Source organism: Sander vitreus, chromosome 16 (genome assembly GCF_031162955.1).
Source record: "Sander vitreus isolate 19-12246 chromosome 16, sanVit1, whole genome shotgun sequence".
Classification (NCBI taxonomy): Eukaryota; Metazoa; Chordata; class Actinopteri; order Perciformes; family Percidae; genus Sander; species Sander vitreus.
The window spans coordinates 8,009,378-8,034,520 of NC_135870.1; the positions used below are offsets into that span (position 1 = coordinate 8,009,378).

Below are 25,143 nucleotides of genomic sequence, written 5' to 3' on the forward strand. Positions count from 1 at the left end.
TCTTCAGAGCTGTTTGAATCAACAGCATATTTTGCACATAGGACTTTTTTTGGGAGGAAAGGGATTGGGGGGGATTTTATGAACAGAAAAAGGCCTCTTGGGAAATTCCCCTTTCGTCCAAATTGATGTTTGGAATGGGTCCTCTCCAATATACTGCCGGGTGTATTTCCACACTCTGGTTGTGAGAACGTAGTTTGATTGGATAGACAGAAAATTGAAACATAACGAGAAGAAAGGCAAGGGGGAAAATAACAATAAAGTTGCCATGAATGAGTGTCAAGCTGATATAGACCTTTACTGACCCCCACTGGTGGAGATGTACATTCTTTTTACAATCAACCACTGACAGAGAGAGAGATAAACTTGAAAGCTTTTTCTTTGTAAAATCCTGGATATGACTGAGCAGTTTATGTAATCATTGTGTTCTCCAGTGTAGTTTTTAATATGTCTGTTGCCATATCACAGAAAGTTGCTGTTTAGACTACTGTAACACTTTAATCCTGTAGTTGAACAATATGTTTGCCAATAACCTGCGATTAAAACTCCCCCTTTGAATGATTATCGAAAATTCGGCTATCTTTCCAAACGTTTTTCACACTTCAGCTGAAAAAGTAGGGCACTAGACTATTACACTATCTCTGAAAACCTTTAGGCACTACAGTGTTGTCTCCTAGCAACCAACAAAAAGGGTTGGCAGGGAAGCGGGAGGTGACATTATCCCAAACCACCATCTACTGATTCCATCTGTATTGAGGAGTACTTGCATGTCCATGTTTTTTTTAAAAGGAATATGTGGCTGAAGCCCACAGGGGAGCCATTTTTCCATTTTTGGTTTGGTTTGATTGGTGTTAGACTGCCACGGGATCTCTCCTATAACAAAACAAATGGGTAAATTAATGGGATATCTTACAAGCTGCTGCAGCAGCAATGTCAAGCTGCAGCTTGTAAGATGAGTTTTTTTCTCAACTGTAAAAAAGAAAGGATAAAGTTGATAAGGAAATAGAGTCAATGTTTCTTTCACCAGAACCAGACATTGCACTGCATTATAGCTGACGTGACAAGCTTTTGCCATCTGAAGATAATGATTATAAACGGATTGTCTCCTTTCAGTAAGGGTGTCATTTCTCCTTGAATACCAAGAACACACAAAAGAAGATAAACTCTTGAAAGCTTTTTATCCTGGAGCCCCACTGGATATATACATGGCCTGACATAGAAGCACTCAGGAACAAATATTTTGACCTGCTACAGCAGCTGAATTTATATTTAATGCCAGCTGCAATCCTGTTGAGCTACAGATAATCTTTTCAGTGGATACTTCATATTTTCACTGTACAGTACAGCATTGTCCTTACATTTCTTGTTTGCCTTGTGTAAGGCTTGAGTTGGCTTGGTGCTGCAGTCAGATAAATGTGGAAGCAATGAAGGGCAGTGTAACTCAGCTGGGGGCCTCTGACTATCACTGCGCCTGCCAATGTCTCTCATCCTAGAACTCCAGTGAAGAGTGTCCAGCCTTATCTGAGAGGTTTGTTCCACAGCTCGACTTCTCTGTAGAGGCGGACTCAGATTTGTATCCCTCAGCATCTTGCACTAGCGCCGGGAGGATATTCTGTCCCATTAATCAGTTTTAATCCAGGGATCAATCAGCCAAAGCCCACTTTCACACCCCACTTTCTCCTGTCATCCAACACACTGGACTCCTTATTGCGGGTCATGAGCCCATGTGGAAGTAGCCCCATGTTGTTTCAATGGGCTGAACCAGACCTGGCCCCATGGTGACACGCTGTGAAAGCAGATTCATAGCAGCTCAGGAGCCCCTCATCCATCTCAGACCTTGAGACAAACTCCCAGGAGGTGATGTGCTTCACAACACTGTAGTAATTAGCACAGTTGTTATGCACATTATGCCTATATCAAAATGCAACTTCAAAGTGTATTTGACATTAAAGCTGCACTGATGAAATGACTATGGGAAATGTGAGAGGGGCAGCTAGCAGTGACCAACCCACAGAGAATTATCATTCAACCCGCAAGATTCTCTCAGCTTTTGGGAGCGTTTTAGCGTCCTTCAGCTAATTTAGTTTTTCGTTTGCAGCTTTACTGTGTAGGTTCTGCTGGATGTTGCTGTGTGGTTAAAAGAGACTTGAGGGCTTTTACATCTTGTTTTTTTGTGCACAAAATAATTTGAATTGTGGCTGTATTATAATTCCATACAGTCACAGCATAAATCTACTCACAGAATGTGTGTATTTTAAACTACACTTCCACACCTCTCAAATAATCCCTTAGCACTCCACCCATCACACAAACACACAAACACACTCCACCACTAGCCCCTAGTGTGACATGCATATTTTATAGACAACCTTTCACTCCAATCCCAGGCCTGGACCCAAGGGAGCATTCAGGTTAAAAGTCACATCGACTAGGCAAACATTTTTCTTCAAGGCTGCCAAGAACTCAGCAGGATGTGTTAACTTTCACCAGTGTTATCTCACTGTTTTATTGGATCATACAATATTTATGAGTTTAAGAATGAATTTGAATTTGAGTGTTCTAGGCAATCCAACTCCAACACAGCACTGATATTTTCAATCATATTTGCTTTTTACTATTGACACTTCTTAACACAAATATACAATGTGTGCCTCTTCACCAGGCCTTTTTGGCACACATAGTCCCGCTGCTCCAAAACTCAGTTCAATAGTCAACAAAATCCAACAGCCAGCGTCTGTCTCTGGTGTGTGGCAGATCTCTGAGGTTCAAGCACAGTACTGCATTTGAAGGGAGAGTATAATTAGACTATGAGCACTTCTGTGTCAATCAACTAACCTGGCACTGCTCTCACGAGCCATCTCCACACCTCTTTCCCCCGCGAGAGAGGTGTGTGTGAATGCAAACCATGCACATCTCCACACACATGTGCGTAGGCTGGTCTATAATAATAATAATAACTCTCCTGTGTTTATCAGTGATCCTAGCAACACTGTTCCACACTGGGCCTTCAGGGACAGAGAAAGGACTGCACATGATGTCATCCTTACTTGTAATGAGGTTGGATGTGGTTGTAAAAGCCCCAGAGGAGGGGTAACCAGGAACAAACTAAAAGGCACATGGGGATACACCCCTTTAGGAGACATATGGTTAAAGTTTGAAATCCTCCAACACTCCCAAAGGAACTAGGTGTCAACTGCTAAAAGCTCAGAAAATAAAACACTCAATTTTCACTTCAGGAACAAATACCCTTTCTGAGTATAAAGGTGAATGCCACTTTTTTTCAACAACTAATTGTTCCTCACATAACACCAGTTACATTACGGAAAATTCATTTCCCTTGCTTCTGGAACAAAAACAAAAACAAGCACATAATTCATTGTAATGCACAACTTGGAAGACAAATTCTACAATTTGGCAGAGGTGTTGGATCCTGGATTGGTTTGCACTAAAAGTACATTTTTTAAATTAGAAAGTACACTGATTTAGCATTGCACTTCTGTAACATTGGCGGACTCATGATTGGACAATTTAAAAACAGAAAGAAGCAAACCCGATGCATTATAGAATCTGAGCTATTATCTTTTTCATTCACATTCTTCCTTGTTAAAACCTGGTCCCGACATTACCCACAACACAACTCAACCACCCACCAACAGTTGGGTTGGCGATGCAGGTGTGTTATGCTAGCAGCAATTGTAGCCTCAAGCACCGCAGGGGCAATCAGAACTTCACACAGCTCCTTCTGGAGCTACAAAAGGCTTAAGCAGCAATTTGAGGAAAGGTAATGGGTTTTTTTTCCAGGATGGAAAGGATGCTATTACATCCATAATAATAAACATACAGTAAATGTTCTAGAAAGGAATACCTTTCACTTTTCTTTGATGCAATGCTGTGTTGAGCTTTTTAAATCATTGCCATTGTGCAAGGGAGAAAACACTTCTTGTTTAATGCAGAAATGTAGATGATCTACGATAAGCATCAACCTACATTAAAGAGTCATCATATTTAAATGACAGAACGAATGAGTTGTGGAAAACCTCCCAAGTGTATAACTGCCATGTGATTTCCATGACAGGAACTCATCAAATCAGCATTCCCTATGGAGTGGAGGTGTTGAAGGCACACATTTACTCACTCTCTTTACTCTGGAATATTCCATTAAGCAAAGAAAAAGGGGTCTGATGGACAGCTGGGCTCAGCAAACCTGCTGAGAGAGAAATGTACTTTTAACACTAATCAATACCCGGTTGTGTGGAGATGATAGAGGGCTGTTGGGGTTAGAAATAGAGTGTTTATGTGACATGACATTGTCCGCAGAGCTCTTAGGGTCCTCACCCACTCTGCATCTGCGAACATAAGATAAAAAAGCATTATATGTTTGCTAGATCAGCCTTTATCTCATCTGTCTTTCCATGCTACTCTTTTCATTCCAGTCTCTGTGTGTATTTGAAATGCCAGGTTATTCTGGTTCGCTTAGTTGCCTCCACAGTGGAAATACTAGTAACAGTATCATCTCCTCCCACATAAGTTCAACCATGGTACACCTGACCATCACATTCCCCTACTTCACATGCCTTTAAATGATAATAAGCAGCACAAAATGCACTGAAAATAAAGTCTGATACAAAAACAGACTCCTTTGCCTTTGTGAAAATGTAAAAGTCCTACAAGAATTGTGAGGAAAAACCATCAAGACAAAGGCTGTCTCTGAGGTTGAGAGTGAAAAGTGGTTATGCAACATGGCCTCTGTGCGACTTTGCAGAACATCAAAATGCCCCAGCTGGGGAAAAAGCAAGGACAAAAACTTGTAAGAACAAATAAGCATGTGGTAAAGCCTGAGCACACTGTAATAGCAGCAGAGCCAAATACATCAGGACAACTGCTTATGTGCACATGTTGGTCAATAGCAAACATGCTGACAAACACACCTTTCCCTTAGTGGGATACAATAACAAATTAAACACAGCACCAATTTACAGCTGAATTAAGCAGATTCCTCTCCGTGATTGTGTTTACATTTTTACAAACTCATTTGCTGTTGCTCTGGAGAAGGTCGCAAAACTGACAGTGAATTCAAAAGAACAAGTTTAAATTCCTAAGGTGACACTTTTCATCCCAAACATCATGCCACAGCCCTGCCATGAGGCTTAAGTCTGTGCTGTGCATGTTCGGAAGCATTCACATGAATAGGATGTCAGAGATCAGTGTAGCACAGAATCATCTGACATGTCAAACCTGTCAGCAGGCAGAAATATTGTTTTCTTTCTTAGAGACTTACATTTAATCTAAGAATAGAAAACCTCAGGGGAAACTAAGCTGCCACGATGTAAATCAATCAGAAAACAACACAATGCGTTATGATTGAAGCTTCTGGAAACAGCAAAAACAGAGTCCAGATGGTCTTTAGGCATCTTTAATATGTATTTATGTATGTATATAATACATACTCAGCATATTCAGCCACCGGGGTATGTAGGTCTATGTGTATAAAACATGTATAATGTTGGCTATAGAAATGCATGTAGAGCAATAGTGGTAGTGTGCACATCCCCACCGGTGAGGTGCAGGGCAAAAAAGGGGCTGGATACAACTAAAAAGAATGAGGTGCTCTGATAATTCTCCCATACGTTACATATATAAATGGATATATGGGATATAAACGTATGGGAGAATTAGCAGAGTGCAGGCACCTCATTCTTTTTGGCTATAGAAATGCAACTTAGACTCAGGGGGTGTCACAGTTAGCTGGAGAAACATAACGAACTTTAATTGTTGCTTGATTTGCAGACTACATTGAACAGTTACAATGTTAGCTTTCTCAGTTGAGCTATTGTATATGAAGGCTTATTCTGGATTTAATGCAAATTTGTGAAACAACGACCGTGATTGAAGCTTGTTGGTTCAGCTGTTCATGCATTAAATATGAGGTGAGAAGTAATACTGGTATATCTGTTTAGTGCTGATATTTGTTTCTACAAATCATCACTGGCCCACTGTGTTTGTGTGTGGGTGGAGCTGCATATGTGCATACATGTGTGTTGAGTGGGAGCAGGGGCACAGCTGGGGTCTTGGCTTTCTTTCTGCACACCATCTTCAAGCCTTTTTACATCTCATTGTGAAACCTCCGTTTTCAACTCTTAAAGTCCTCCTCCAGACACGTTTTAAAGTATGTAAAAAATAAAATACTCTGCTATACTTGTTATAGCATTATGCTAATGATAAAGAAAGCCCAATCCAAAACGTTGACAGGATCAGTTCCTTAGGTATGTGACATATACATACCCTGGCTGTCTGAATTTCAAGGTGGAAATGCTCAGTCATGGCATTGACTGCTTACTTTGTTCAAAGTATGTCTTGTAGCATATAAAAGACCATATGGACATGTTAACAAGGTTGAAAATGTTATTGTCATTGGAGGGGGTCTTTAGGCTCTCCTTCTCTCTACAGCCTATACGTCGGGCTCAAGCACTTACTGCTTCAGTCATTTTCCCCTGTCTCCTCTTACTATTTTCTACAGTATACTGTTGTGCCTTCGCTTCCATCCAACAAGTCCCATAAACCATACAGGACATACAGGCTATTTATTCCTACCCACTAATACAAACCGCAGGAGCGTTTTCAGTCCTCATATCTAAACGTAACGGTTGTGGTTTTAAACACGTCGTTCACAGCTTGGGGTGGGTAGGCAACAAAAATACTTAGTTAAGTTTAGAAAAAGATTGCGGTTTGGGTTAAAATCAGTACCTTTGTTACGTTACTTTACTTCCTTGTACTTCTTCACCTTACTTCCTCCTTTGCTTCCGGTCATAAACTACAGCCCACTATAAACATAAATATGGGTCGTAATTGCTGCTTCAACAAGCTTGTTTTTCAGGGGAGGACAGTCTCTTGTCTTCTTTATGGTTATTGCCTATGGTATTTACTTAGCTGAACCCCAGAAAGGAAACAGCAGAAACTGAAAGGTCTACTAACAAGTATCAGCAGACACCTGAAACCCTCATACAGTTACCTGGCAAATATTGCTTGTCTGCCTGCATTTGTATTTGCAGAATCTTCCTTTCCCAGACCACCAGCTCTAAGTGCACACATATGCCGGCAAGACATGTGCACTTTTGTTATTTGACAGGCGCATTAAGAAAAATAATGGCCCTGCCGAGTGGCATTTCGAGCTCTGGATCAGTTTCATTTTGGTTAATAAACATCAGCCATCATATCAGGTTGTCAAGCTCCTCTAAAAAGATGATGCAGGATGAGAGCAGACAAATTATGATTGAACGTTATGTTGTAATTAAGGCTGTTACTGAACTACCTTTCTCTCATTTGAACACAAATACTGCCAAGAAAAGCACCACAGTGGGTCTCTGCTGCCCCCTGTAGGAGCAACGTACATTAAGTATGACTGCTACATCACTGAATATCTCCTTTGAGAAATTGAGAACTTCATATGGGAGGTTTTACAAAAAATATGCTGAAGATGGGAAGGTTTTCATGTAATAATAAAAGGTTATAATGACTGCATCTTGGTGCTGCAATTACCTCTGTAGAACATGAAGAGTATAGTTCATGGTACCCATGTGTTTTATGCTCCTGGGTGTAACACAGACTGTATACATTTATTACATGTATAGATAATTAAAAAGGACTCAATCTGCTGTGTTTCAACCCAATGCATTATGGCTGGCTCAAACCTAATTGCCAATGAAGCATGCGAGAAGATGCAAAATTGTCCTGTTATTCCTCCAGAAACAATATAAAAATGAAATATAAAGAAAAGAAAAAGAAGACACATTCTTATGTCTATGTTTAGCAGCCCCCAGATTTATAGAGGGGCTATATAGTTATATAGTTATATTGCTTTATTATGTGATTGCAACTCAAATTTGACAAGGCTACAAAGTGGTGTAGTAACAACCCTCCAGATGAAACCTGTGTGTTTAAGTAGAGCATCATATGTTGTGTTTCTCAAGGTTAATCCCTGTATTGTTTTCTGTTTTTCTAAATAACATTGGAAATCAATACAGCTTTGTAACAGGATGTCATTTCACTTACATTTCTTCCTTCCGACTACAGCATTTGTAAGGGCAGTTGTCATGCTCTCCCCCGGATCTGGTAAGGAGACAGCAGTTTGAACTATTCTAGAATAATGCTACCATTGGTTTTAATATATGGCCTGTCCAGAAAACCTGTTCTAGATGTATTTATTTTTTTAGGAACCACTACATCTTGCTTCCTTTTTGTTGGAACTATAAAATACATTGATGACTGACTATTCTTTCATGGTACAGTCCACATTAGGAATCAGTTAAAGCAGTAGCTGCCCACCTTTAGGTATGGCTATGTTGCATTATTGTTCAGTCTGTTCATCTGTGGTGGGTCATTAGCTAACTATCAAGACCTGGAAAGAGAAATTCAAGTCAGCACATGACATCTGCAATGTCAAGTTGCATCTGTGTTTGATTGTCTTCTTCTAAAATAAATAGATGGCCTAGCCTTGTATGTATTCAGCAGCAATATTATACTGATTGCCAGCAGCAGCAGTTACCTCAACATGTTAAGGCCTTAAGGATACATATAATGTGTTTTTGTGGTAAAAGTTGGATTTAGCTACTGTGGTTATCTCAAATGTTCCCATATTCTTCACATCTGAGTCTGGAGTGAGCAGGGTTGCTGTCCATGGTGCTGAACCTCTTTTTTAACTTACCTTTTGTGCCTGCATAGCTAAGCATCCACAGCAGACAGGAAAAGGAGCAGCAGGGAAGACAAGACAGACAGACGGCTTCGTATTTCCATCATGCCTGGTGAGTGTTGGTCTGAGGACTGACATGGTTTGAGGACTGACATGGTCCTCTGACATCTATTCTCAGTTCCAGGCAAAGTGCATTTCAAGGTCAGGAACATACCAATAGGTTGTAGTGATGCTTTTTTATTTTTTTTATTTTTATTTTACCTTTATTTTACCAGGGAAAAGAATCACATTGAGATTGCAATCTCTTTTACAAGTGAGCGCTGGCCGAGAAGCCAGCACATGAAGGATACACTTTAACAGACAACAAATAACAGACAAACAGGGATGGACTGCAAAAATAAATAAGAAATAAAAACAGAACACATTTTAAAAACAAGCGCAGACATGTTGATATATTTGATTTAAGTAGGACTTGAATCCAGTATGGGAAATAAAAACCTGCAGTTTTAGCTGATTTTGCAAGTCATTCCATGAAGTTGGAGCACTGTAGCTAAAAGCAGTTTTTCCAAACTCTGTTTTAGTTTGTGGAACATCATACAGTATGTATCTACTTGATCTTAGATTGTATTCAGATCTACTAGGTGTTAAAAGTGTAGTTAAATATGAAGGAGTGTGTCCAGTTATTGATTTGTACACAAAAGTCAACCAATGTTTGAACCTTCTTGTGTTGAGTGAGGGCCAACCTACCATTTCATATAATACACAGTGATGCTTGTGCCAGTCTTTGCGCCGCCATGAAAATGGGGCCAATTGCTTCAGTCACATTACCATTAGTGCTGCTCAAATTGCTTCATTTTTTACAGTGAAACAGAATAGAGTATACCGTTGCATTTAGAATAGTGTAGTTACTGTAGTGGCTCCTTGTACTTAATACTTTCTTATGGTTGCACAAAAGTGTCTGAAGGGACAGACTGATGTTGACTGCCAGATCAAAGCACCCTTAAAGGCCTCATGTTTCTTTTTTCAAATCACTTGAATGTAGATTATAGGAGAGTCAAAGTCCGATTGCTTCTCTTATTGAAATATAACCAAAAAACTAAGATAAAAAAGCATTTTCCAGTGGGAAGTCTCATACATTGATATCCCTAATGGCAGCAAATGTTAATATGTAAGATGAGGACTATTAACCACCAATTGCACCTTTCACAGGCTTCTTTTTTCAGTGATCTTTACAACTGTGTCCATTCTCATTTGTGTTTCAATTTGGCTGATTATACAAAAAGTTGAAAGGAAGGCCGGTGAAAAACTAATAAAATAATAAATGCCAATAAATAAATCCCAACTGTAACCTAACTCTCCAACGCATTATCTGCGTTTCATACTATTGTTAATATACTCTCAAATTCAGTAGACAGTATTTAAGTGACTTTGCAAACTCACTCTGTATGCACTGTTAAACTGTTGAATATCTCTATCTAAAAAAAGTGTGATTAACATAACAGAGCCACACATTGGCAGCGTAGCATAGCAACCATCTGTTTAGCACCTATGGGAATCATAAACAATGTTTATACGGGCAATGCAACTTTATACGTTTACAAAATTGCCTGATCTGTTTTCTGTGCTCGCTGCATTACAGTATCAGAAAAATAAACTGTAAATGGCTGTTTTTGAATCATATCACACACACCATACCCACTTATGTTAAACAGCTATTTTGTATGTATTTGTTTCTGTATTTATTGTTTATTTTCATATTAATGTTCAATATGTTGGTTTGTTTATGTATGCACCAACCACCAAGGCAAATTCCTTTAAATGTTACTTATTGGGATTCTGATTCACAGGATCACATATACTCCATTTTTGTCCTACCAGTGATTTTATGTTGGTTATGTTGATTAATATATGTGCATTTTATGACAACTTAAAATGTAACAGTGACTATCTCATTTCGAACCACCTTATCTTTAGGAAAAGTGGAGCCGTGTATTTGTTACAGTGTCAGAGAAAAAAACACACGGGCCTAGTCCCAAGTCAAGACACGAGATGAGGATGAGCAGATGTGTGTGGAGAATGTAAAGATGATGGATAGCAATTCCATCCTGGAGAAGTGCAGTGAAATGTCAAGGGTGAACAGTTTTAGGCCTGGGAATCGGTTTTCTCATTGTGTGGATCATTGCACTGCATGACAAAAGTTACAGTGTCTATTACTTTTACTAGCTTGTTGAATCCCAAATCTACACTTTCAGTAACTGATGTACTCATCAACAGTACATTAGCCATAAGCTACTACGCTAAGTGTATATTTTTGCATCCTTACATACGTTTGTCCTGCAATTACTGAGCCACCAATGGTAACTCGGACTGAGCTACATGTACAAGCCCTCAGCTACCAGCATAATATTAGATATAGCATGCTATCGAAAAGTCATGGGGGGTGTAGCTAACAATGCTTAAAAAATATATAATTTTTACATTTGTGTTAAAATGAAGAGAAGCTCATATTCGACCAGATAGTACACCAAGCAGGGGCAGATACTCAGAATATAGACAGACCACCACATGAAATGTTTAAGAAAGACCTCAAGAGCTGAAACAATTAGTCGATTCATCTGCAACCATTTCAGTCATTCTTCAAGCAAAATTAGTAAAACAACAAAAAATCCCAAACATTCTCTGGTTTTCAGTCTCAAATGAAAGGATTTTGTATATTTTGTATAATATATTTGTATATTTCCCTGAAAATAACGTCTTGAGATTTTGTTTGAACAAGACATTTGAAGACGTTACCTTAGGCTCTGGGAAGTTGTATTGTATTGTTTTCACTTTCTTTGGACATTTCATAGACTATACGATTAATCGGTAATGAAACGAACAGTTGATTGCATCCCTAAAATTAGAAGCAGTCATAACTACCACAAATAATATGAAAAATACTGGTTTAAACTAGTACCGTGAATTAAAATATTAACCACACTCCACTGACTGACTAACAGCAATCTCAGGGCCAAACAGAACAGGATGTTTACTTACAGAAGGCAAATGGCCAGACACTTTGATGGATTAATTGCCTCTAGAGTAGCAGTGTTGCTTTTTGGAATCGGAAGAAAGAAACCCATTACACTGTAGCATACCCCATCTGAAACAACAGAACATGACTCAGAGCTCCTGTAAGGCGAAGAAATCTGTGCCAACAGGAGTGGCACTGGTAATGTGCAGAATCATGACAACAATCCTAAATCACATACATCATAATAGTAAAGTGCAGTGCATCAGAGCTTAGATACAGTATTTGTTTTGTATCCCTCCAATTCTTATAAAAAATATTAACAACACTGGCAACGAACGTATAGGACTTATAAGGACATGTGTGTTCACTTGTTGCTTTATTCAAGGTTACACACTATGTACAATACAATGAATATGTGCAATACAAACAACAAATTCAGAAATGCATCCCTCAATTGTATTCCCATATCCCAATGTAACATGTTCAGTAACTTCCAATCTAAAGACATGTATTATGGGCTAATAATGATTAAAAAGTTACAATATCAAGATGACCTTCCAGACATATTTTGCAGAACGTTTATTTCCAAAACCTCTAAACGTTTAAAATATTTTCCCAATAAACAGGGGCAAGACTATTGTTATACTACTATCTATGGGTTAGATGTGCTGGTCCTATTTGGTTTCACAAACATTTTCTATATTAAAATATGTTTTTACAAGCTTAGATATTGCACACAATGCAACAGTTAACTGTAAATTGTTGTAGACTCAACTATGCACAAGATAAGCTTCTATTAACTACATTCAGGGTTAATGACAGAGAAAATTTGTAATATATATAATTATATATAAGAGTTCATTCAGGTCCGCTGATGTCTACATTTGTGACAGTTTGGGGACGCAAATTCAAATGACTTAATTTGTGTAAACAGCTAATGTCAAATGACTGAAGGTAATCTTTTAGCTCAGAAGCTATTTTATACAGTATTTTAAGAGGTTTGCATCACTAGTGACTTAATGTCAAACAGGTAAGCATCACTGTGAATACCTTATCCTGTGAATGAGCCCCTCACCAACAGTTTAATAACACAATTTCACATCCCTGTATTGGTAAATTCAATTGGTTTTGGATCCACTTTTGTTTTTGTGTTGGTTTTATTGAGGCTAAGGGCTGGCAGGGTCTCTTATGCATTGCCATTTAGTTTTTATTACTGATATGTTGACATTTCCAACAGTACACAATCTGCCAAAATACCTCTTTGCAATGAGGTGCTTAACCCCTATATAATATGTAGAGCAACATTTAAAACAAAATAGTTATATTGAGTTAAAGTGAGAGACTCATGCATCCTATCATAGACCGTTCTTGAAGATTAATATCTTACTAAGTAAAAATTGTGAATCAACAAACCTGACAGACTACAAAAACGTTGTTTTTTGAAGAAATGTAAAGAGTACCATGTTAGTAAAAGGTTCTCAAATGTTAAGCTTATTGTATAGCTGCTTTTGTAAACCTTGTATATAGTACAAATATTCATTTAAGTCACAGTGGGTGAACCTTAACTGAGAATGAGAACAGAATGCAAAAGATAATCTATTTTCCTGGGTCTTGATTGAAATATCAATGTCTGCATTGTCTGGAATTAAACATAAAGTGGATACTCTCTATAAAGGTGGTGCTGTTTGGATGTAACCCATAGTCACATCTTGCCTGTTTTAGAAGTATAATGCAGAAAATCTCTTAAATAAGCAGTTGTGAAGTCTAATCTGAACAAATCACCACTGAAACATATAGGCTACAATAGGATTGTAGGCTATTCCAACATAGTTTTATTTTTATACTAGGAGTTGTCTAATAATTAGAAATAGACTCTAATTCATCAAACTACTCTGCCGTCGATAAAACGTTCTAATAATAAGGCGTATGATAGTTCAACTGTGGCATATGGGATAGGCCTAGGCTAGCCTACTATTAAAAGTAAAAAGGTTCCCGGAAAAGCCAGTTTTGGTTTATTAATGCAGCATTGATCGATGTAATAGACATCACTGTGTTTTGTAATGTAATAATGTAGAATATAAATGTAAGTCTATATATTTTCCGGACAAATGCGATGCCATATTTGAAAGGGTCCATGCTTGGCTGGACTCAGGAAGCTTGTCCGCCCGGCAGTTGGTGCGGAGGGGGACTCGACGGCGAGAGCTTCAGGCGGTTAGTGAGCTGGCGACGGACACCGAAGTATCTCAACGACGGCTTTCCTAACATCTTAAATCAACGCAGCAATGAACACACTTTTACTGTAGCGGTCGTTTTGTGACATGTCCAGGTGAGTTAAACTTGTGGATTGTGTTTTGTGGCTGTAGCTGTGTGGAAAATAGCCGAGGCTAGGAGGGTAAGCTGTGGCTCAATACAAAGGCTTTCTTTGCCGGAGAAAATGCCGGGCTGCAGCAGCCGGGAGGCCCGCCTGTGTCTTTCAAGTCGCCGACTAGTCACGGTTATCCCTGCGATGTTTCACACCATCTCGTCTATTTCTCACAAACATGTAACCATACTGTTTTATGTATAAGTGTTAACGCTCAATACTTAAGTTTAGCGGTGTTATCGACCGAATACCGAGGGTTTTGACAACCATGGCCGCGGTACCAAGAAACATGGTTGCTCTGCGGAGTCTCCTAACGCTGCACGCCGGGCATCGATGCAGTCCGTGCCGCTAGAGGGTTACGGGGACAGCCGGGGTTTTTCTGTTGCAACGTTGCAACAAGGAGCGTCCGGGAGGGAAAGTACACGCAAAAACGCTGTTGCTTATGTTTTACAAAAAATTCTACCCACTAATGTTGGCGTTTCTGTTGAAACTTTCTTTGTACACATGATATGTCAAACAAAGTTGTAAGACTACGCTACGTTTTTAGCTCGTTTTTTTGTGATTCTCGGCGTTTTTAGCGGGTCGTCTTTGATGACCCATCCTAGTTTCCTGTAGTTATTTGCACTTTTCTACCAGGTTTAGCAGGTTATAATCACTGAGGAGAACGATTACGTGATGGGCATGTTGTCTCTCGGTGTCAGGCTGTAGCCGAGTTGTCCATTCCCCCTGTAGGGTGCATACTGAGTTGGAAGGGAGGATACATTTGGCTTAATGTACGTAGGCTAGCAAAGGCTGTTGCATAGCGACTTTTCGATTGGGTAACGTTAAATGTCTTTAAGCATGCTCGTTAACACGGTTTGTCTCTGGAGATGCCCGATAGTAGAGTTCAGTTCGATTATCATCCATTGTCTACGGAGCCTGGCAGGTACCTGAAGTAACATTTTCGATTTGCGTGAGGTTCATGACTGCAGCTTGTTTGTCAGTCTTCAACCCTGCTCCTCAGTGAGCTACATGGCCTGCATGTTTAGGCATCTCCCTGAGGCAGTACGTTATCTTTCTAGGAACAATGTAGGGGACAGTCAAACAAGCTGAATATGTTTAACTGATACAAATAAATAGCATCATTCTGGTTATACCTTCCAAAAGTAACCAAGTGCATTTGGTCAAGTAGGCCTACCATAAAGAAGTTCAGTTAAAGTTACTTGTACTTTGAGGATTTCCCGTTTAATGTTACTAGTTACTTTGCAGTATATCTAAAATATGTTTATAAAAAAAATGTGTGAAATATGGTGCATTGTTTTCCATACATATAAAGTTGTTCAAATAAACTCCACCCTCATCAGCTAAATTATTAACGTTCTATTTACATATTGATGTATCAGTAATAATTATCTAATTATATAATGGTATGACAGAGGGGTGCCATTCATACTGCATAAAAAAGTACTTTTTATAATTTAAGTACCTTTTTATCCGAGAATGTACTTCAACTTTAGTAAGAACTTGAATGCAGGACTTTTAATAAGTTTTAATAATTGTTTTCATACTTTCCATATTTACTCTGTATTGCATTACACAGTTGGATATGCGCACACAGTCAAACTTGTCCATCAATGAGAGCTTATACAACAACCCAATGTAGCGTTAAAACTGAATGAGAGAGAGGGTGTTGAGGGGACATGGTGCAATTGGATAAACGTGATCATTTAACACTTTTTATTCGAGGGAATTGATACAGTAATTAAAGGGGAACTTTGGATCAAAGCGCTGCTGCTGTTAGCCTACCACTGACACCCTGGGTGCTCTTTAATGAATGGATGGACTAGCCACTAACAACCTGTACCTTCAGTTCCTACTCCAACAATATCTTAACAGTAACAATTTGGAGGGTGTATGTAAGCAACAAATAGGCCCAATAATATATTATGATAATGTGTCTGCAAAGTCATCTTATTTCAGGATGGAGTGGAATACTTTATTTTGTATTATTTGTGCTACAATAAAATGTTTTTAACACTCCAATCACAGCTTCAGAGCAGCCCTATGTTCACTGTGTGGCAATTACTTTGCAGCAATATGATTTTATTGCAAATTTGTGTATGCACCATATTTTAATTGATCTAAAGCCCTGTCTTCTAGGGGTGTCAAAATCAACTTTTAATACTTTATTGTTCAGTTGCAATTTTGCTTACCAAGGCTTGATTAAAAGACCATACATTTACATTTTTAATCTCTCGATTATATTTTTCCCCAGGGTCCACTTGCAGGTTGATCTGGCTATGGGCAGCCCTGGGTTTTTAGGCATGCTCCAAACAATCTGGATCTACCTCAAAGACCTGGGGCTATTTGTTCAGTCTTAATGAAGTCCATTCTTCCCCTCAATGTGAAAAGAATTTACCTGAACACCATCAGTGGTTTTAAAGTCTTCCAGCATCACTGCCTCCTTTCACTTTTACCAGATTTCCAGCAGTGATCCTGTTCCGTATTGCAATATAACTGAGAAATCACTTTTATGCACTTGACTTACATTAACTGTCTTAGCAATTCTGTGTGATATTTGGTAACTGGGACCAAAACAGGGCATTGCACATACTGCACACACAGTCATCTCAAATACTCCTAGAAATTCATCAAATCGGCCACAAATAAGCACTAAATCCTGCTCCCCTGAACCACAAACAAAATCCTAGAACCATGCAGCACCATTGCATGATAACAACATACAGCCTGTAATGAAGTACTGCAGAGTGGTCACAAGTTCCTCCACAAGATGGCAGCCTAGCACTGGCATTGCCTATTCTGCTGCATATTCAGGATGTGTAGCTGTTAACAAGGATATGTATTCTGATTGGGTGTCGTCTGTCAGTATTGACCACTCTGATAGACTGTAGGGTAAGTAAAGGGGAGTGAGGAAGAGGAAATGAGCAGATAGTCATAGATTTTGGTGAAAGTTGATGTGCATAGAGGGGAAATATTAGCTTCTTGATCCTGATGGTCAAATAGTAGGCAACTGACAAAATGAAATGTTCAGTAACAACTGTACAAATGTACGTTCTGTCAGGGTTGGAGAGAGCTCAACAACAGGGACATATATAAAAAAGGTATATTAATAATACAGTATCCAAGACAATATTAGTAATGTAGCATTTTCTGTAGTACTGAACAAGTAATGTATGCTATTAGTGCTAGATGTAGACCGATATAATCTACATATAGTGCGCCGATTTTAGCTCACTGGAAATATATCGGTATCTGTGTATATGTTAGCTGAAAAGTAGCAAGAAATTACTGTACATAAATGCTGAAAATGTGAGGTAATTTACAACTTTCTTCTTCTGTTACATAGTTTTGTCCACCAGAGAGCCCTTGCAAGTTTATTTTTCAGCTGTAAAATGTCCCACTTGGAACATATCTTGGTTACAATTTGTAAAAAAAAAATATAAACTAAACCTTTGTGATTGCCCCATTTAGGCCGAGTCCTTGACTGCAGCCGTTTGCTGCATGCCATCCCCTCTCTTCCACCTTTTCTGTCTACCTGTAGCATTACATAAAAATGCATATAAAAACCCAAAATAAAATGCTAAACTCAATGTCGATATTACTATTCTTAAAAAAATCCATTATTGGTAGGGCTTTAATTGGAAGACGTCACCTTGTACTTTCTGACATTTTATAGAATAAACAAACTAACCAGTTATTTTAAAATGTAAAAATAGTTTTCCATTGCAGCTCTTATATTCTCTAAATGTGTGTTGGAGGTTGTCAGTAGAAGTAGCCTAGTTAGCTACCTGAAACTATCCTAAAATCTCCCTGAAATAAATTGCCAGTTCAAAGTGTCTCTCCATGGTTGGACGAAATGTAAATTTGGACGTCATTTAGACAGTTGTTTTTGTATGGATCAGTTTGCAATACTCCAATGGCATAATGGACTTCTTTCACAGCTTTTACGAAATGATCTAGTATGTGGACACAGAACAAACAACAATGTATTCCGTTAAAATAATGTGATGGATTATTCACACAGAAATTATACACATAGTGGTTTTAATTATCAGTGTAGTTTGACCTGTTGTTCACTGTTGCTCTGTTCTTGTTTTCTTCTCAGATTGAACAATGGGATCGTGATCGGAGGCAGCTGCTCTCCAATGGTCGAGGACCTCACCTCACGTCACTAGAATGTACTTGATGAATGTACCTCCTGTCGTAGTGACGCAAACAGAATGGAGAACATGTGGCCCACCTGGAGGCTATAGCCTTCCAATTTGCTTCAATGACTCGGACACTGAGTTGTCCACCAGAGGCACACCTATCTCAGATAAGGTCCAGATGATCATAGAGAGCCTTAGGAGCACCCAATCCTCACTCGAGATGGGCGACGAGATTGAGGGAAATGTGCCAGCAGGACAGGAAGGTCATCCCCAAGTCTGCAAAGTTGCAGTGGGTTCTTATGTTGGAGCCAAGTCCAAAACTAAAGGTGCCACTGAAAACCAACAGGCAGATGTTTCTTCCCCAAACAACCATAAGAGCAGTGACTCAGACAGCGATGATTCTGTGGACAGAGGAATTGAGGAGGCAATACTGGAATACCTGAAGGAAAAGGATGATCACAAACGCAAGGCAGAACCATGCTTCACCACCTTTCTACAATCATCCAAAATTGCCAGGAAAAGCCCACCTGCCCCTGAGGAGGTGTCCAAACAGAACACTGACAGCAATGCATTTTTGACTGCCAGTAGTGAGTTTTCAAAAAGTGTGAAAGCTGAGACTCCCACAGCACCAGCTGTTTTACCTATACAAAAGTATATCAAAAGCATCCCTAAATCCCTAAATGACAACACCGTTAAGACATTTGATAAAAGTACAACAACCAAAAGTTTAGTTTTGCCCAGAGAGCAGACAAAGAGCCCCTCTAAAACAATCAGCCTCTTCAACAAAGTAAAGTGCCCGGTCACAGTTAAGGTGGAGGAAGACTCGAATGATTCCAGTAGTGATGACGGCATTGAGGAGGCCATTCAAAGATTCCAATTGGAGAAAAAGGAGCAGCAGAACAAAAGGGAAACTTTCAATCCACCTGCACTCAAAGAGGAGTCCGACTCCACCAGCGACGATGGGATTGAAGAAGCTATCCGCAGCTACCAGCTTGAGCAACTCAAGGAGAAGAGCATCCTGAAGCCATTATTACACAAGCAAAAACCCATTACTAAGTCATTGATACATGCGGTTGGAAGTACAAGCACAGAAAACATGAAGAAACACAGACTGAGAAAGAAAAAGACCAGAGCAGAGAAAGAACTGAAATTTGTTCAACCTCCTGCTTCGTCTGTTTTCATACCCAAGAATACACTTTCAGAGAGCTTGAAGGGTAAAGGAAATGGTTTGCTTATGTTTAAAGTAGAGGGTTTTAAAGAGCAACCTACGCCTGCTCTTCCGAAGGCTAATACAACTGCAGAGCTCATGTGTGCTGAGGCAATACTGGACATTTCAAAAACTGTTATGCCGGGGGCCTTCCATCATAGTGTTGGCCTTAGCAGTTGTACCCCCACCGAATCGTCCTTGCAATCTTCACCTCCTGACAACTGCCCAGATGAAGAAAGTGATGGCAGCTCCATTGATAGTGAAGAAGGGATAGAGCAAGAAATCCGGAAATTTCTTGAGCAGAAGGCCCAAATGCACAAACAGCCACCCACTGCTGCGACTCAAGAGCCTCAAAGTATAAATGAACCAGGGAAAGTAAAAGAAGTTGCAACCCAAAAGAAACCTCAAAAATTGTCTTCGACACAGAGAAGAAAACAAAAGGAGGACAATTGTAGCATTTCCAACATGTCAAGGCCAGATAACACTGTTAAAGAAACAGCCCCTAAACCTTTACCTGAGCATCGAAAAGAATCCTGCCCGTTGGTACTTTCCCAGAAAAGTCAAACGTACCCAATAGCTGGATTCTGCAAGACCGAGCAGTGTGAAGACAAAAGCAGCTCACTTGACAGTGATGAGGACCTAGACACCGCTATAAAAGACCTGCTCAAGACAAAAAAGAAGTCAAAGAAAAAAACAAGAGACTTAAAGCGGAAATCGAGGATGAGCCTCAAAGATGAAGAAACACTGCTGGGAAATGCTGTAAAGACCAAAAAGTTGAAACCGGATCCTATTTCCAAGCGCAATCCTTTGAAAAAAGTAGAAAAGAGTAAGGATGACCTAAAAGACAAGTCTGGATCAAGTAAAAAGGGCGTTTCACAACATAAACAAACTAATAAGAGTAAAGAGCATGATGTGCGTGAAGGTGAAACCGCAGCGGGGGGTAAAGACCCCCCGTTGCCACACAGTACCCAGACTGCTCTTGAGATAAAGGAAGACAGCAGTTCAGTAGACAGCGATGACAGCATTGAGCAAGAGATCAGAAGGTTTCTGGCTGAAAAGGCCAAAGTTTCCACTGCAGAGAAAAGCAAAGACGGAGATGTATTGAGGAGCGTTACTGTGGTGGCTTGTACCCCACTTCAAGTTGAAGACATTAAACAGGAAAATCAGCTGGCTGAAGTTCCAAAAACAAGTATCAGTCCTCTCTCTGGACAATCTCCTTTGAGTAGTCAGCCTCTTCCAACACCACAGAGCTTGCTGCCAGACATCTCTACCGTTGGTGCACAATCGCATCTGTCCTCAGTCCAGTCCAGGAGCCCCAGTCTTTTGGAGCCGGCAGACGGGGCCGGGGCTGCTAGAACCGAGCAAAGGAGGCCTAGCATTGGTAGGGGTGACGGCCAGGATGTGATCCCTCAGACGGAGAGAGTTCGGCCCGTTTTGAGTCCTAAGATTGCCCTTTCTCGCTCTGAGTCAATGAAGTGGCGCCAGAGCTTTGGACTCCCCACGACTGACCCTAGGACTTTCAGTCGAACTCCATTCCAAATCACCTCATCTAAAATCAGCGAGACTGCATCAGCAACTCCAGCATATCAAAGCGGGGGGCCCATATCACAGACTCCAGTCACTGTTTGGTCCTCTGCAAGGACCAGCAGAGCATCTTTTCCCTGCTCTACAGAGACAGATGTAAATACCACGTTCAGTTCCCCTGTTTTGAATATTATGTCTACTGCCAGGACGCATCCAAGGATTTCCTTTGCACGGAGCCTCGTGCCCGCCCACAGGTCTCAGTGCCCTATGAAAGGAGAGACGGAGAGTATGGTGCATATGTCTAAAGACAAGAGTGTGTTTGTCGAACTGGAATCTAATAGGACCAACCATGTCCAGGTTCGAAGCAGGGAAAGGAGCAAGGGAAGGGAGAGCGCAGACTTGCTAAGTGAGAAAAAAAGAGAAGGCGAGAGCATGAAGATAGATGATAAAGAAGTGCATCTAGAAAGAACAGAGGAAGAATTTATAGATGAGGCAGATTGTCAGTCAGGCAACAGGAGAAATCCAGAGAAGACGCAGGGCTTTTCCACATTGTAAGTATTTTCTTTGGCCTCTATGTCCCATAGCACCATAATCCAATTTCATATGAGTTAATGTCTTCTCTTAATTTCTTGCCCTGCTGGTAAATGGAATGTAGGTTATGATCAAGCTCATTCATTTATAGGCTTGAAGGGAATGTTTGTTGATACGATAGATTTTTTTTTGTAATGTGTTTGTACATTTATACTGCTATGTAACACAATGGCACCATCGTAAGATCTTTTTTTTTGGCCTCTGAGGTTCATTCATATCATCAAACCTTTGAAAAGCAATACAGGGACATTTTGGTGCAAGAGGCAGACTGCATGAGTTGTACCACCATCAAAATGCAGAATACTTTCTTGCAGAAAATGACATCATCCTAAATATCTTTCATATTTTATGTAAAAAGAAGTGACCAAGAAAAATAACCTCAATGTGACAAAATAAAGATTTAAGGTTAAGACAAAATGCTTAAGATTTGGATGTATCTTTTCAAAGTACGGGAGGGACAACACAATTTAGCAATGTTAATCAGAAAAATACATGCTGATATTATATAATCTTACCGGATCTACCTGTGATATGTAGGTTTACTTTAAGAAGTCCTTTTATGTGCAAAAGTTAAAAAGTAATTGTGTAATACGTTTCCATTACTGCCTTCATTAGGTATCGTAATAAAAGCCAGAAGACAAAACATAGGCTATATTTTATGATTGGATCCATTTACTGTACACCACAACGTGGTGTACAGTAAATCAAAATGACACATTTTGCACAGGTTGTACCATTACTCAAGTGGTTAGACTGAAACAGAAAAGAGACTTGTGCACGCAAAACACTATTAGACCTGAAATTATTGATTAGTCGCCAGAACATTAATCAGCCACTAACTTGATAATCAATGAATTGCTTTAGTCATTTTTGAAGTAAAAATGCCAAACTGGTTCCAGCTTCCCAAATTGGAGTATTGTCATATATGATAGTAATTTGAATTTATTTGGGTGTTGGACTGTTTGTGAAACAAAACCAGACCTTTGAAGACATCCCTTTTGGGCTCTGATGAAGATGAATCAGTTGATCAAGAAAATAAGTACTCAATAATGGAAAATAAGCCTTCGTAGCAGCCCTAAATACTATTATTTTACGTTAATGGGAAAATGTCATGTAGAGCTGAGCAATATGGCTAAAATAAAAAAATAATTTTGCAATTTCATTCATCAAAATATATGCAAATTTTCCTAAATGCTAAATTTTTAGATTTATAATAAAGACCAGACAGATGCCAACTAATCTAGCATGATACAGTTCATCATGACTTTATCTGCCAAAATGCTACAATGCCAACCATGTATTGTATTTATCACTGTGACGACAGGCCACCCTCCACTCTCTCCTCCCCACGTAGTACCTTTCTACGCGGGTCCAGCAAACGAGAGCCACTCTGTGTCGTTAGCTCCAACTCGAGAACGCGTCTCTTTACTTCACTCCTCACCTTATCCCTCCCTATCTTACCTCTTTATGCATTTACCTCGCACTGCTAAAGCTCTAAATATGGGTTCTTCTAATTACAGAAAATGACCTTCTCACCTCATCTACAGATTGAGGCTAGCCTTTCTAACTTCTAACTTTTGCACATAAAGAGTAAAGCCAGGGTGCACTTTTTTTAAAACCCGTTATATCTTGACCCTTAATAGGCACCGTTTTTTGAGCAATTTTAGAACACCATTTGGTATTGGAACAATGCTTTCTCAACTACTATAGCGATATACTACATCTTGATAACAACATATGTTTTTCAGACACAGTGCTCTTGGCTCATTGTATAGTTTAAACTCATTGATGGAAATCTAAAGCTCAGTTGTTGATTCAAGCCACTATAACAGTCTTGGACTTATTACCTCTATGACTCGTGTTGTTCCAGATTCCACAAAAGCCACATATAGTTACTCCTCTCTGTCTTGCTAAACTTGATATTTAGTGTGTTCATTTCTTTGTCATGTCGATGTTTTCTTGAATTTCCTATGTGAAAAAAGGCTATTTATTTTCGTTTATCAAAAAAAAAAAAAAAAAAAGTTACTGAACATGCTGTGCATTGCCAGGTTTTGTAAATATTTTGTAAGAAGTGTTCCTTTTTTTTTCTTTTACTCTTTCAGGAAAAAAAAAACCTTTGCTGTGTCTTTCAAGTGCATCAGTGTAATAAAGAGTGGAATCCGAGCAACAATGGGTCTTTCTCATTAATAATGTATAATAGTAATACTCATTGCATCACAGTGTCAGTAACACTCCTCATGGTTGAAGTAACACCTACCGTTTTAATTTACAAGGTACATTCACTGGCTTGAAGATGGACTTTGGTATGAATTACTAGAGAATTAAGTAATTACTGGGAATTGGTCTGATCTGTGTCCTGCTCTGCCTTGCCCAGGTCTTTGTCCAGTGCCATTGATCCTGGCATCACCTTCATACCTTGCATAGCTCTTACCACAGAGGAGAGAAGCACGATGTTCAACAGGAGATACCCTGCTAAAAAGTTCAATAAGGTACAATTATGTAGAAACATGATTTTTTTTTAAGCAGTTTGTTTGCTCCATTATACAAATAATGTATGCATCCCATTGTTAATTTATGTACCTCTTCATGATAAACAGATTATCAGTAACGCATCAGCTAAACTCACCAGAGTGTGTGAAATGTGTATTACACAATGCTTGCAGGGGGTACCTTCTGACAGTAGGGCTCCATTGCAGAGAAAGACTGTGCAACGTGTCAAAAGAAAGCTTCAGTTCATTCCAGTCAACAGGTACGTATGTGGTTGGACCACAATGGTTTTGTCTCCACTGATCAGTCAAATAAAAACCCATTCATCTTAAATGATTCTCATCTTTTTCAGGAGAAATGAAGCACCCAGTCACCACAGCATAACAGAGTAAAACTTAATTAAGAAAACGTGTGTGTTTGTTTATCTAAGGTTTGCTGTTGGTTTTTATGTTGCAAGCTAGTCGCAATTTTGGATTGTGGCCTCTTTTTTTTTTTTTTCTCTCACAGAACATTTATTTTAGGGTGGATTTTGGGGGAAAAAAATGTTTTTGCCCTGTTTTCTAATGTTGAGTTAGGTTTACGTGCAGTTTAGTGTCCCAAATTCCACTAAGGCTACGCCAAGACCCGACCTACGAAGCAGCTCGATTGGTTGGGGTTAGGCATTTGACCTTGAGTGGTTACGGTTAGGATAGCCGATTGGTCAGGGGATAGGACCTGTACAAATGGGGTTACGTTACGGGGAATTTGGGACACTAAACTGCACGTATACCGTTAAGTTATATATTAAGGAGATTCACCAATATATAACAATAAATGGAAGAAAGTTAAGTTCACTTGTTTGCTTATTTGTACCATATTCTTTAAAACTCAGTTTGGATTGTCCTGGACAAGATAGATGCCATGAATTCTTCTCGATACTACAGATGTTTTTGTAAGAAGTGTCATCTTTATTGCCAAACATTTGAGTTATTTTTAGTTACTCGTTTGTTTGTTTGTTTGTTTTTTTTATAGCTAAACAACATGAGATCGTTCATGTCAGTTGTGTTGCATATGTTTTTCAATAAAGTTGTGAAGTTAAAAACAAAATGGCGTCATGGGTATTGTAGTTTATTATGGAAAACTGTCACG

General features: G+C 39.3%; 1 protein-coding gene across 1 annotated transcript; it reads left to right on the forward strand.

Annotated features, from left to right (window-relative positions):
- Positions 1-13,681: 13,681 nt before the first annotated feature.
- On the forward strand, positions 13,682-25,048 carry ppp1r26 (protein phosphatase 1, regulatory subunit 26). Its single transcript, XM_078271148.1, has 5 exons — positions 13,682-14,022; positions 18,164-21,488; positions 23,903-24,017; positions 24,192-24,277; positions 24,368-25,048. Exons 2-5 carry the CDS (start codon positions 18,235-18,237, stop codon positions 24,405-24,407), a joined length of 3,495 nt encoding a protein of 1,164 aa, XP_078127274.1. The 5' UTR covers positions 13,682-14,022; positions 18,164-18,234; the 3' UTR covers positions 24,408-25,048.
- Positions 25,049-25,143: the final 95 nt, after the last annotated feature.

Excerpts from the sequence above, each read along its gene's own strand:
- ppp1r26 (XM_078271148.1), top strand. The coding sequence starts at position 18,235 with ATGTACTTGATGAATGTACCTCCTGTCGTAGTGACGCAAACAGAATGG. Across the intron at positions 24,018-24,191 it reads CTGCTAAAAAGTTCAATAAG|GGGGTACCTTCTGACAGTAG; the intron begins GTACAATTATGT and ends CAATGCTTGCAG. Across the intron at positions 24,278-24,367 it reads CAGTTCATTCCAGTCAACAG|GAGAAATGAAGCACCCAGTC; the intron begins GTACGTATGTGG and ends CATCTTTTTCAG.